Source organism: Rhynchophorus ferrugineus, unplaced genomic scaffold, assembly GCF_030347505.1.
Source record: "Rhynchophorus ferrugineus isolate W39M unplaced genomic scaffold, kcgeb_rfMv2 rfM11, whole genome shotgun sequence".
NCBI classification, from domain to species: domain Eukaryota; kingdom Metazoa; phylum Arthropoda; class Insecta; order Coleoptera; family Curculionidae; genus Rhynchophorus; species Rhynchophorus ferrugineus.
This window is the reverse complement of record NW_027472590.1, coordinates 6,883,942-6,898,992: the sequence shown is the minus strand read 5'-3', so window position 1 is coordinate 6,898,992 and position 15,051 is coordinate 6,883,942. Positions and strand designations below refer to the sequence as shown.

The 15,051-nt window shown below is 33.2% G+C and overlaps 2 protein-coding genes across 4 annotated transcripts in view; both read left to right on the top strand.

Moving 5' to 3' along the window:
* Positions 1 to 15,051, top strand: part of LOC143204732 (neurobeachin) — a 161,964-nt gene that overhangs the window by 14,158 nt on the left and 132,755 nt on the right. The window lies entirely within an intron of this gene.
* On the top strand, positions 3,943 to 4,734 carry LOC143204618 (deoxycytidylate deaminase). 2 transcript variants are annotated; one of them, XM_076417295.1, is made up of 4 exons: positions 3,943 to 4,097; positions 4,150 to 4,307; positions 4,367 to 4,580; positions 4,635 to 4,734. In XM_076417295.1, the coding sequence occupies exons 1-4, from the start codon at positions 4,084 to 4,086 to the stop codon at positions 4,687 to 4,689; spliced, it is 441 nt and encodes a 146-aa protein (XP_076273410.1). In that variant the 5' UTR covers positions 3,943 to 4,083; the 3' UTR covers positions 4,690 to 4,734. The 2 variants fall into 2 exon arrangements, with proteins under 2 accessions (XP_076273410.1, XP_076273411.1); XM_076417296.1 differs by having other exon boundaries at positions 3,973 to 4,097; positions 4,165 to 4,307.

The following is a 15,051-nucleotide window of genomic DNA, read 5'->3' as shown; positions in this document are numbered from 1 at the left end:
TCCAATAAAACAGCCAATGCACGTCATTTTTTTGCTTGCTTGCGTCATTGCCTTTCCTGTAAAAATTGTGAAAGAGGAAAGGACGGAGATAATTGCCTGGAGCAGTTCATTTTATATATGCTTATATTTTTCAACGGTAGTATAAGCGAGACAGAGATGTACATATTCCTTTAGCTACTAACTTTAAAATAGAAAAGGAAATAGTAATCACTGAATACTATTAACTTGCAACTAATAATTTCATTTTAAACGAAGTAGAATTACTTTTATATTTCAATGTTCTATGGATCTGTAAAAAGGAGTGTTAATATGTTAATTGTTATTTTTAAATAGTATACTATAATAAATATAGACAATACAATAGAACTTAAACAAAACCTAAATACTAAACAAAAACAAAGATGTACAATAAACATAAGTACTAAAAATTAAACATATATCTAATCATAAAAAAAACTAATCCATGACATAATTAAAAATGATCGCACAATAACTACCAGAATTTTTTATTTTGCTAATTGCTTTATTTGTCATTGAAGGGAAATATTTTTAAACAATAATTGCCTATTATTGCCTTGAAAGCAGTCAAAAGTATTTTATTATATATCATTCACAATTTTAATCTTTTTACCCTATTACAAAACAATAATAAACAAAAATATCCTTCCAAAAGGTGCTCTATTAATATACAATATATTGTTATTTACAAGTAAACTACCAAAAAAACATAAAACTTTATATATTATATATAAATCTATGTCAGCATAAATTGGGTACATTTTTGACAACGTCGCGGCTAGGACGACAGAGCCAGAACGTTAAAAATCAGTCGAATGAAACTAGTAGCCCCAAAAATAGTAACTAAAAGTACACGACTGAAACAGTCGGTAGTAAATAGTAACAAATCCGGTCGGACCGAAATAGCGACTGAAGCAGTCGTTGGTAAAAATTAGTAAAATCAGTCGAACCAAAAATGGCAGCTGATATTTAATTCAACAACAATCAACTGATAATAATTTTTGTTGTTCAGTAAGAAAAACGCGATTTTATGCAGGGAAAATCTAGGTTTCCACTGTTGTTAATAGCAATTCGACCGATGAAAATTGGGAATGGATTTTTTCGGAGGTCAGGCCGCTCAAGGATCAGAGGAACCTAAATCTGGCGAATAAGACGAAAGTTAAAGTATATACCTGATATAGGTTTGCTGGATAATTAATGTGTTATTTTAATAAATATGTCTGTTAAAAACTTGTTATAAAACTTCTGGGGTTATTTTAAATGGATGCCTATACATTAACCCCTTGGTTTTTGCTGAACGATATAAATAGGATGAACCCTCCTACCCGTGATTTTTTAATAATGTACGTTCCGAAGCGAGTGGCAAGAAATTTACGAAGGGTAGTGGTATAAAAAACCCATTACCAGTCGGACATATGGGAATGTGTGGGGGGTTTTAAGTGAACATTCTGGTTTTACAGGGACAAGTTATCAATTTCACGTCAGTTCATCGATAGGACGTGGACGGATTGCCATTTTTATCACTCGAAAATAACATTTATATAGAAGGAGGGCCATTTAGAATCGCGATATCGGTCTCCTCTTTTTAGTTATTTGCTGTGCGTTAATATAAAACATTATTTCGATATGTTCATGTTTATCTGAATATTCAACCGCTGCTGAAGCGAGGAAATCCTTAAACAAAAGCTCCAAAAAAAAAACAATACATAACGTTAAAGTGGCGGTATAGACTACTATTTGTGTTTTCATTTGAAGATTCAAGGCTTTCCTGTTTGATGGTATGACTTCATTTATCTTCATCATCTAGCCTGGATGCTTCTAGTTTTTTTTTAACGGGTATACTTGGAACTAAAGCTGTAGTTTAAAGATTTGGGATGATAATAGTTGCTCCTCTTTCGCATTTTTTTAAAGTTGCCACTTTAGAGAGCGTTCTGGTTCGGTTGATGCCGTGCAAAGAAAGGGTGAATATTTTTTTATGAGAATACGGATTGTCGATTTCATTTTGCCTATTTGTCGACTAAAATGATTATTCTGTGAAACATTGTACGTTTACTAGCCTAAAATGAATGGATTATCGTACTTTTAAGTCGAATGAAATCTTAGTCAATACATCATTATTTTTACAAGATAATAATTTATTTACTTATACTCTTATATAATAGTGCATTGTATTTTCCTTGTCATTAGATCATTACGGCGTCGTTGATAGTTTTATATTTAGTTTATTTGAGCCAGGTCTGCTTTTGTTAGCAAATTTAATTATTTCTTAGTATCACTGTGCACTGTTCTTGCATCTTAGCAAAATGCTGTCTAATTGCTTCTTTTCTGAATTTCACATTCTTCGATTTTTACTCTCGACAAATTCTAGCTACATCTTACCTATAAAATAAAATTCAAATCATTACTAAAATATGTTATGTTTAAAATAAATGTCTAATTATTACCAGTTACTACAATTTTTGCTACTATTCTTGAAAGAAAATCTCATTAGTGACTTGACTACTTCCAACACAACAAGAATCATTTTCTTCTCTGTTCTTGTTATCATTAAATTTTGGCATATGTTGATACCTATTCGATGTCATTAGAAAAGGAAGACAGTACGGTTCATTCTTTTCTATGATATATTCTATGCAGGAGCCAAAACCGGAGATGACTGAGGAGTAACGTATCCTGTCTTAGCGTGTTTTTATTTAGCGTGAATGCGGGATTTGGAACTGTTTGTGAAGCGTTTGAGTGCTTTGAGTATCATTTTTTTGCATATTATTGTCGTACGTAATTATTTATTCAAATTTAGCCCGATTTCGTTTTTTTTCCTGTGGTATTGAGTTTTGTGTAGATGGTAGTTCCATGATGTTCCATAAAAGTGTGTCGCAATCGACTTGTTATCATAGGTTTAGACTACGTCGGGTGAATAAAGGGTGTGAATTGTATACTATCTTCATACATTGTGTTTTAGTATACGGTGTATTTCAGCGAGGTATGGGTAGATAAGTAAAACATATGCTCAAGACTGTTTTTTCATTAAAAAAAAATTCGACTTTCGGACCTTGCCTCAAAATATATTTTTACTAAGTTGATGCATGTTAATTCTTTAATCATTTTTTGAGTAAGGAAAATTTATCATGACGGAATAATGAATCGAAGAAGAATAATGAATATCGAAGTAAAATTTCTAAGAAATATAGATATAGATAGTAAGTGTTGTCATTTAATTTTTCACGGTTTCCATTTTGTTCATGAAAAAAATCTAGAAATTTCGGGCAAAGTTTTCTTGTATATACGCCATCAAGATGTTTCGATGTCAATTCGTTCCAGAATCAGACAGTATTTTTCTTCTCATTTTATTCTATGCTGTCTGATTAGTCCAAACACGCAAACGAATGGGCCTGTCACAGTCGTCCGGCTTTGAACTATTGTGGCTGTATAATTAACTGTAGTGTGTTTTTAGATGTACTATAATGTTAAAACAAATTATATTTGATATAATTTTTGTTTATTTATTTTATTTAGATTATAATTTTGTTATATATCAAAGCCCAACTGAACTAAAACTCAGAGTTGATGCGGCAACATTGCGACGTTCTGACGTCACAAATTTAGATGACGTATGTACAAAATAACTTTGAATAGACTATATATATATAATTCGGGTTGGCTTTCATGGAACTAGTGGAAAGAGACGACGAGGGAAATTGAATTGTGTTAACAATTTTAAATACTAACCCCATTACCACTTTTGTATTTAGTGCTGCTCTTTTTATTATTCATTTTGCTATTGTGTTAGGTGTAAATATAATCTTTCTGTACTTTAATATGAAAAACTATTAAACTGAATATGTAAAAAATTAATACAAGATCTGACGTAGACTTATTAAAAATTTTACATAATAGAGAATAGTGCATAAAGATAATAAACAATGCACTACTTAATTCTGCATTCGATATTTTACTAATGATAGTGACTGTATAAAGTGGACGTTGACTATATAAAGTGAAACATTCGTATTTATTTACTATTTAGTGATACTCTCGTTCAGTTAATTGAAGAGTGCTTTCTGCGCAATGGATAGCCAAGGGTGAGATATTGAACGTATTTTTATATAATCTTTATTGAAAGTCTTACTTCAGATGTTCTAATCATAGGCGACTATGTTATTTGGAAGGAACAAATTATTTTATGGGATTAGCCTGTTTAACCGCTTTGAGGACTTTTGATCGAAACAACCAGGTGGGAGTGTGTGTTATAGATGCGGGCCAAAAAATTGTTTCGCTCGGTTATCAAAATGGTAAAACTGGAACTCTATCTTAACGTTGTTATTGTGATTTTTCTACTATTTGCTTTCAGATAGTCATGCAGAGATAAATGCACTCAACTCTTTAAATAGTAAATCGGTTTCGGAATTGTATACGATGTTCGTTACTAAATTTCCATGTTCTCAATGTGCATATGTTATCGGAACGTTCGGTATTAAAAAGCTAGTATATCCGCATGATAAGCGAAAGAAAATAAGAACCACAAATGCTTTCAGAATACTTCAAGAATTTGGAATAGATGTCGAGTAAGCATCATTTGTAAATATAACCATTATTTGTTGATAATTTACTTGTTTTAGACCATATATTTCAAATGCAGGTGAAATCGTTTTGAGTTTAGGGCCCAATAATTGACATTAAAACCACCATATCAAATAAAAGTATTATTTTAAGCAATAATGTTCCTTATTTACACATTACGTTCAGATTTTCCTCCCTGAACTCTTCATTCCTTCCCACTGTATAATATCCAAGTTAAAACTCTACCCTGGGAGGATATTATATCTTCCAAGAACCTTATCCCATTAATGGCTGTATAAATAGAGCTTAAACTACTTCTAGAAAAGGATATTTTGTGTACAGTAAATATACATGCGATCAACAATACTCACTGATCATTTAGAAGGACTCAATATTTTGGACATCTTATTTTGATATTTACTTATAAGTTGAATCTCATAAGTTGATCTTATTGTCGCTGACTAGAGTGTTTCTAAAATTATTCAGTTCGACTCTTGAAGAGATAGAAGACAGAGACTGGAGATTGGTCACAGATTTCAGAGCTGGCTGTAGCGCTTGAAGGTATCAAATGGTTGTTTTAGAAGTAATAGAGTCCTGGTTTCAGACGATTGAGTTTCACTGCATGGGAACGTGTAGGGAACAGAAAGGAGACTGGAAAAGTCACTTTTTATTTTAAAAAAAGTTTATTTAATACATCCTCTACGTCCCAGCGTTTTCGCACTGTGGCTCTGGTAAAGGTTCTGTTGATGGGATAGAGGTACATACAGTGTACTCGATAGGTAGTTGAGAGTGGACGGCAGATGAGTGGCGGCAGCTGCCTGTTTATTCCCAAGTATACCAATTTGTGGATTTGTTATTATCACATTAAAAGTACAATACGTATTTTACACGAGTTATTTCATAGTTTTCAAACTATTATAGCATTAACAGATTCAAAATGGACATAGAAAAAATAATTTTTATACCATATATATATTATTACTGATTATAGCGACCCTCCAACTTTTCGATACCATTTTTATAGTACGATTTGTCCTTTGCTTCAAAATACAGGAATCACAGGAAATAGTCGCTGGGGTCCTGATAGATTTGGAGAATACGGTGGATTGCTCCATTCGAAGCCCAATTCATAGATTTTTGCCATCGTTTTCACTGACTTGTGACACGGTGCATTATCTTGGTGAAGCAGTACTCTCTTTTTTTTCAAATGCGGCCGTTGTTTCGGCGATTTCGTCCTTGAAACGGTCCAATAACGCTATGTAATAGTTGTTGCTGATGGTCCTTCCTTTTTCAAGGTAGTCAATGAAAATTATTCTATGCGCTACAGACGCCATAACCTTGTCAGCCGACTGGTGCGTTTTCCCACGCTTTGGGGCGGGTTCATCGTGTGCAGTCCATTCCATGGAGCCATGTTTCATCCATTATCATATATCGACGCAAAAACTCGGGTTTATTACGCTTGATCATCTTCAAACACTGCTCCGAATCGTCAACTCGTCGTTGTTTTTGGTCAGAAGTGAGCTCGCGCATTACCCACTTTGCACAGAGCTTTCTCATACCCAAATATTCGTGAATGATATGATGTATACGTTCAGTTGATATCTTTAGAGTGTCTGCTATTTCATTCAATTTCAATTTACTGTCATTCAAAATCATTTTGTGGTTCGTCGGTAACAACCTCTTTTGAGCGTCCACTGGGTTCACCGTCTTCGGTGCTCATTTCACCACGTCTAAACATAGCATACCAATACTTGAAGGTTGATTTTCCTGTGGCAGCGTCCGGAAACTTTGCATCAAGCCAAGTTTTTGCTTCAACTGTATTTTTTCCCTTCAAAAAGCAATATTTTATCAACACGCGAAATTCTTTTTTATTCGTTTCTTCCACAATAACAAAAGTGGCTTCACTCAAAATGCTGTAATTCATAAACTAATGATCCGACAGCTGCCAAATTTATACACACATCTTTTGAGTGTTAGGGCTAACTAAAAAAATATTGATTTAATTCTAGTAGCGCCATCTATGTGTCAGGTGGGGGACTTTTCAATTGACCTGTTATGGTAGATACGTATTTATTTGTCAAATAACCCATAAATTCAAGGTGCTCGATTATAATTATTTCAGATTGTTATGAAAATTTGACATGTCTCCTATGAATGTTAGGATTATTAGCGTAGGTTTAGGATGGTTAGGATAATAGGAACAATTGCTAATTACCAATACTCATTTAGGCACTCTATGTTGGGTGCGATATAGTATTACGCTATCTAATGTAATTGCCATAATATTACGTCACAGTTATAGCAATTTCTATAAGAAAACAATTGAATATATCCTCCAAATCTGTTCAGCTTTTCTAGATACCAAAGTGATAAATATACTACAACAAAAACGATTTAAACGGAACTCTTTTACATTTTTTCAATAATCTCCGCAGTGCGAAATTACCGAAACTGGGAATATTATGTGAAAACGTTCAAGTACCAAATAACTACTTCATAACGGCTCTCCCGCAATGCAAGAATCGTGAACTCGCATCAAAAAGATTAATCAATTTCTAGTTCTATTATTTGTTTCTTATGTTTCTTTTTGCGGGGATACCTTGAATAAAAACTGAGTATGAAGATTTGGGGTAATAATGATAGCTCTTTTTTGTTAGAGCGATTTTTGGGTCAGTCGAATCCAAACAAGGCATTGCTGAAGCTTCTTATTGATCGAAGACCTTTTGCCACTTCTGTAATAAAGCCGTAATTCTGTAACTGTAGAGCTTAAATTTCTAGTCACTCTAAGGATTTAGTTTTTAAAATTTTTCATTATTAATTTATACGGAATCCAAATATCAAGCTTTTTTGGAATCCAGTCTTAGGTAAATGGTTTAAAATTATTTTTATTGACTATTAAAGCTAGACGACTCAAAAGCCATTGAATTTGCATTTTCCTCAATATTATAAATTATTTAATTAAAAAAAAACAAGTAAAAGATAATTTATAAACTAAAAAATACAAAACTGGAACAGGATTCGTGTTGTTATTCGTTATTTTACGTAATAGCAATCGAATTGGTTGCATAATTAACTATTTTGTTCGTTTAATAGATCGAATTCTCAATGGGGATCGGCCACTAAATGGTTTTCACTTTATTTTGAAACTTCTACCTCATTGTTTCCCAGTTGTTTAGACATCTTTATGGTTTTATCGTTGAAATGTTTTGATGTTATTACAAGTAGTAGAACAATGCTAATCTATAAAGTCTATATTGTTTAATATTTGAAATGTTATTCTCTAAAAAAATATTCTAATCTTTAATTATTTTATTGAAATTGCTTTTTAATTGGTATTTTAAATACGTGACGCTGAAGTATTTTGTTGTTAGTATTTTATATACTTCAAAGCTTGAAAATACATTGTAATGTAATACAAATTGCCAATTACAAGTTTAAACTATCTTTAAAATTTCATGATAAAAACAAGAAACTTACCATCGTTGAATGATATCCACATATAAAAAATGTCTTCATACAATACAACGAAAGTTTACGCTCATCAATACTTGTTTTCTTTAGCAGAAGAAGAGGTCGTTTGATAGCACATCCAACTCATCCTCCATACGGCCATGATTTGGCATCAACTAAGTTCTTTTGTTTCCGCATATTAAGAATAAATTATGTCGCCACAATGAATTGATTATCATGGAGAATAGGTCGAAAAACAATAAACTCATGTTTAATAAATTTGAAATAAATTTCTCATTTTAGTTTCTTCCTTTGTCCCTCTTTTTCCCTCCCAGAGCCTGACTTTACTCCCTGTGCAATGGCCATAGAAATTAAACCGTCTAATTTGATCCCGAATCAGTGATATTATTAAGACAGACGATTTATCCCGGCTATGGAAAGCTAAAGCTCCCCGTTGTATCGGAACCGACTGGATGCGATCTATCATCTCGGACACATCATAAACATCTTTCCAAGGCAGGAAATAAAAGTGACGTTCCGTTGACAACAAGCCACATTCGCGTAAATCGTTTCCAGTTATCCAGAATACGTTACTCCACATCTCCGGATTTGGCGCATGCGTATAATATATAAGGTTCAGGAGGTAAATAAAAATGGTAAAATTTCGGAAATAACACATTTTATTTAAAAAACTGTTTAATAAAACGGAAATAATAAAGTTATAATTAATATATGCCCAGGCATTCTATTTTTATAAAAGCATCATATTACACATCGTTATTTTTTATAAATAAATATATACAAATTTAATAAATAATTGATTTAATGTTGAAACTATATATAAGGAGGAAATAAACATTGAAATTTTTTTGAAATAACACATTTCATTCAAAAAATTATTGAATAAATTGAAATAATAAAAAATAATGTCTAGATGCCTTTCCATTTTTATAAAAATATCATATTTAAATTAATTTACATATTTGAATAATTAACAAGATCTCCAGGAACCATATAAATTAAGAAGAGAACCATAAAAAGACCAAACCCAGCCTATATAGTTAAAACCAAATGAAAAATCTACCACTATATATGAAAACCAAATCCGAATATGATCAACTATGATCGACATTGTCCTTGTCATTAGATCGTTAGAGTGTCGTTGATAGTTTTATATTTTGTTTATTTGATCCAGGTCTACTTTTCTTAGCAAATTTAATTATTTCATAGTATCACATTCTTACATATTAACAAAATTCTGTCTAATTTCTTCTTCTTCTTCCATTTTCACTCTCAACAAATTCTAGCTACATCTCACCTATAAAATAAAAGTTAAATCATAAACAATCATATACTAAAATATATTAGGTTTAAAAAAATGTCTAATTATTACCAGTTACTACAATTTTTGCTACTGTTCGCGATGGGAAACTTTATTAATGACTTCACTACTTCCAACACAACAAGAATCATTTTGTTCTCTGTTCTTGTTATCATTAAATTCTGACGTATGTTGATACCCATTAGATGTCATTGAAAATAAGGCCTTGTTATAAATACCATAAAATAGATGCTGTTTTAATTTTATAACTTTGAAAAACTTAACTCTACATTCTGTATTTACCCTTGTTCTTCCATATTTTAAAACCAATGTATGTTAAACCACCAAGAACAACAGATTTTGTTGTTATTTTGATTTGATCTACTCGAAAAGAATGCCCGGTCATTAGAAAAGGAAGACAATATTGTTTTTTTCTATGGTTTATCCTAGGCAGGAGAGTGCGTATGCGCCAGATCCGGAGATATTGTGGAGTAACGTACTCTCAGTTATCCCGAACCGACCGGCCTTGTGTTCCTCCTCCTCCTACCCAACTCCCTTCCTTCTCCCGTCTCGCGGGCCTAACAGATTCGCCTGGCAGTGCCGGAAAGTCAAAGTGGTTTGTCAATATTGAGTTTGTCATCGTTGGCGATACCGAGGCCCGATGAAACTTGACTTTTATCGTTGTTGTTTCCTCCCCTTAAAAGGTCCTACAATAGATTGAGGGTTGGGAAGGGCTTTAATTTTTATTTATTTAAATTTAATGGCACTAATGCCGACAATTTATTACTCAATGAGTCTCCATAATATTTATATACGATATTATAATCGATTCACCTCACTACACTATGCAATATCAAATGGTTTGATTTTTTTGAATCTCTTCTGGTGTTATCCAAGGGTTCTGTTGCTTACTTAGTCTCTACTGATGTCTGCGCTTGCGATTCTCTTGATTTTCTGAGTGACTGAAGTGGGTATCTTGGAACGTCTTGGAGTAAGTAATCAGTCCTGTAGTACAACGTGGGGCGAAAGCCCTGCTACCATTTTGATTGCCTATAACTTTGCTCAAAGAAAAGATAAGTAAGTTTGGTTTTCATAAAAAGTTTATTTGGTCTTTACATTTTTTTTCCGTTACGATTGAAAAATTATATCGGCTAAATGGTACCGGGAATCGCTATGCAATTTTCGGCTCTTTTAAAGGTATTTTTATGATTCCTGCAACATCAGAGGCTGAATTTTTTCAATTTCGTGACAAATATTGTCTATGAGATGTTGAATCGTCTTGGGGTTTATTCACATAAACTTTTGGTTTTTAAAAACCCCATAAGAAAAATTCGGGTGCTGTTAAATCCGGAGATCTGGCTGGCCATGCCAAATCGCTACTTCCAAAATGGTAGCGGGAGTTTTGTCCCACCTGTTATCTGGGTGCACCTACAACACTCCTCAGGACTTCTTGAGCACTTGTGTTATATTTATATTATTTTTCGTTGAATATCCCCATAATTGTATACCTTATGACAATATAGATTTCAATACTTGCTTGTATAATAGCAATTTGTTATTTACCGATAATTATGATTTTGTACCAATTAATAAATATATTTTCCTATATTTGAATTCCGGGTTTTTTCAATTTTTTAACAGGTTAATTGAAAAGTCCCCGTTATGACACATAGATGGCGCTACTAGAATTAAATCCATATGTTTTTTAGTTGGCCCTAACCCTCAAAGAATGCATGTGTAAATTGATGCGTGTTTTATAACATCTGCCTCTTTATAGCTTTAGGACGGTAGTTTGGGTCTCTCTGGCAGAACATTTTATTGCCACTGCCTTGCCTTTAGTTTACTTGTGAAAGGAAAACCCTTATAAGTGGACTTACTGGTTCCAAGGAAAGGTGATCGACAGATGCCTTATAGTTTCAGAGTGGGTGTGACATATACACCACCTTAAATACGGCGAATCAAGAGGTTCGCAAGCATTCACGAATATTCTAATTAAAATATTTATGAAATATTCACGATTAGTTATTAGTCAAGTTTGTAAAATAAGATCGATCCATACGATCGAAGATAGTTAGGGTATTTTATAGTGTTGCGTTGTATTGTAACTGTATGCAGAAGTAATATATGTAATTAAGAAACAATTGATGTCAGTTTCGTGAATCACTGACATCACTAATAGCAAAATTTTTAACCCTATTGAACCAGAGTTGCGGAAATTATTTATGAATTAAACAAGTAATTCGACATGGTCCTTCGAGCCGGATAGAAGTAGCAGATATCGATTCAACAGGGTGGGATGTCTGATCCAAATATAACTACGATGTATATCATTTTTTTCCCTTGTACTTCTCCTGTTTGGATGGATAATTTCATATTTTCTGAGTTGTTTCTTTTTATAATTTTTGAGTATACGACATTTTTCGCTAAGACAGTTTCGTTAGAGAAAATCACTAGATTTATCATTACTTTTGATAAATATGGCGCTTGTCATCACCCCACACCGTCCGTTATCCAGCGATTCCTTCCAGATTGACTTCCAGACCCGTCCGTCCCATGGCGGGGTCAGTAGTTTGTCATAGTTTATCATAAATTGATTTTATGCTTTCGGCCGATGGTGGAAATCCGGAAGAAAAAATTTCTGTATGGAAAAAAAGTGTTGGCGATTTGTTCCGTCCTGACAGATAGATATTTTCATCGGACGAACTCGCCGTGACCGATCTGTTTTTCCGATTGGACGCCGGCATCGAAAACGGAGGGATTTTTTTCGGTATCCGAATGATATTCGTCAATGAAAAATGAATCGCTTATGTCAACGTCGGCCCGGATAGATAGAGCGAGAAACCCGATATAAATCACCTGTTGTTGTCGGATCCGGGACCCAAGGCACACTGCGACGAATATCGTTCTTCCATTTTCTCTCTTCGTTATGAAGTTTAGTCTAGTTAATGAAGCTTCATGTTTTTTTATGAGCATGACTCGCTTTTTTCAATTCTTTTTAGGTAGCACTTATTTTTTTTCTGAAATTCGTTAATGGACAACAGTTTATTCTTTTCTATTAAGATAAAAAATATTCACTGAAGCCCGAGGAAGTTTTTTATGAAGAGAATAATCATCAGTGGATTTACATTAGTTGGTACCATTGGCAGAAAATGTTATAGAATTGGTATAATGTGCACCAAAGTGTTCTTGGCAAAAGGTTAAGCAGCAAATAAATAATATCACTAACTTTGTGGAAAATAACAAGAGATTATTCACCGGATATAGTCCCGTATGACTTTTTGGGTTCCCTAATGTTTTGTAAACCGCGAAGGGTCGTTATTTTGAAAGCGTGGAAGAAAATAAATGTTAATCGATGTAACAGCTCAAAGCTATCCCAAATAATTAGTCCCAGAATTGTTTTAATACAGCTGAATGAATATTATTTCTAATAGGAATTCTCAATATTTTTTGCACATCTCTCGTACTTTTCTGAAGCCGATGAAGCCAGAAAATTGCGACAGAACGAATATAAAGAAATATCAGTGGGCAAGGTACTTCAAAAGTCAATCTCGGCGTGCTTTTACACCACCCTGCCGCGGTGTAATCTGCAAAGTTTACTCCATATTTTTATCTCTGCCGAACATCATCGTCATCCTCCATAATAGCCTTGCGGAATAACAAAATAGACACTTCATCACGAACTGCTTGTTCCCGTTTTACCCGAGATGCCATACACTAAAATGAGGCAAAAGATGGACGAAACAACGGAGTCAATATTCGTAATAGTTGCGATGGGTTAACATAACGTTAAACTATTGTTTATAGTGAAAAAGTTACTTTTATTAACCGACTTCGAAAAAGGAGGAGGTTCTATGTTCGACTTTATATATTTTTGTTTTAATCCTCGTCGATTTCTCCGTCAATTGTGGACCGATTTTCAAAATTCTTTTTTTATTTGAAAGAGTGCACTTCCGAGGTGGTCCCATTGGAACCAAGTCAGGATCTGATGGCGGAATCCGGCGAAATCGACGGAAAACTTTAAAATTCAAAGGCACGTACAAAGTTTTCACATATATTTTCATAATAGGCTTTATATATTATATATATTTGGGTATAATGTATTATTTCTGAAGTGATGTGATGGCAAATCGGAAGTCGTTCAGTGCAAGAGACGTTTAGTTTTCTTGTTAAGCACTAACCATAACATGTGAGAAGTCGTAGAGATATTTCAAACAGCTGCTTCTATGGTATAATTGTTAGAGCGTTCAACATACACGCGGCGTTCGCGGGTTCGATTCCCGCCGGGGACAACGACATTTTGTTCTAGTTTGGTTAGAACATTTTTTAAATCACCTAGGTTAGGTAGCGGACGGATAAATAGGTTTAGGTAGGTATTAAGCTAAATCGTGTGTATATAGTAGAATATAAAATATGTATTTATTTTTAATTAGTTATTACAACGATTATTATGTACATATTTTGTTTTAAAATGTTTTTTTTTGTGTTGAAAATCTAATTTTGATTATTTTTTACTTTTTAGTGAAGCTTTTTTCATTTTTTGAAGTCGGGTAATTTTTTTTGTAAAAAATATTTTATTCATGCATTATGTTCATACATTTAGTACCGTTTGTCTGTTTTGTGAATATTTAAGGAGAATATGTGTTAACATTCAAAAGTTCATGACCTACGCAATAAAGAACAACAATTAGTTGAATTTGTCAATTGTTTTTTATGCATTGTCTTGGTGAAACAGTGCCTTTGTTTTGCTTTTGAGGTTGCTGTTAACTTAGTCGATACAATAGCGCCATTATTGTTGTTTTTGTTATTACTCATTAACGCAAAAAAGAAATTTTTCAAGCTAATTAATTGACAATATTTATTTTCTTGCTGTCGTTTGATATTTTAATCTTTTTGGAAGGCTTTCTCTATTCAGTTATGATGGTTTTAGTTCAGGTTTCTAATAATAGTTCCATATTTGATTCATTATAATTTATTGGAGTAGTTTTCCTGTTTATTTCATTGAAAGAGCTCCAAATAGCATTTTGAATCACTGATACGTTGTTGTTTTTCATTAAGCGGGTCTATTACTTTCTTCCGCCTTCTCCTTGACAAATGATGAACTTTCACTGTTCTTTGTAACTTTCTGTATGTCTGTACGCCATTGCTTTGCTTGAATAATATTTTGTAGTCCAACAGCAAAATTACTAGACACATGTCTCACTGTAAGAACTGTAACTAAGTGCAATATTATCATTATATTAAGTAGGTACTCAGGTACTATACTAAAAAAGGTATTAAATAAGTACTACTTTACCAGGCACTGAAATGTGTCTCAATTTCTTTCTGTCCAACCATTTTGGTACCTATTTCTTATTTCGTTCTAAGAGATTTCTTTTCTTCTTATTTTATTTCTAATTTAACGTTGATGCAAGGTGATGGTTTTACCATGCAAGCCACCTTCCATACGCATTTTTTTCCTCAAATGCCGAAACGTAATTGGTCACTTCTAACAGGCGAATACCCGTTTTTGTTATTTCATGACGAAACTGGAGGCTTTTTATCTTTGAGGGTCTTAATTGCTATTTATAAAACCGGCAAATATAATTAATCATCGGGGCTTTTAATTAGTTTTCATCCCTTTGGCGAGAACTTCCAAAAACTTTAATCTTCCAATAGAGCAAAGAGCGTAATTTTTACGATCTTTTCTCCGAAAAGTAAGGTAAACA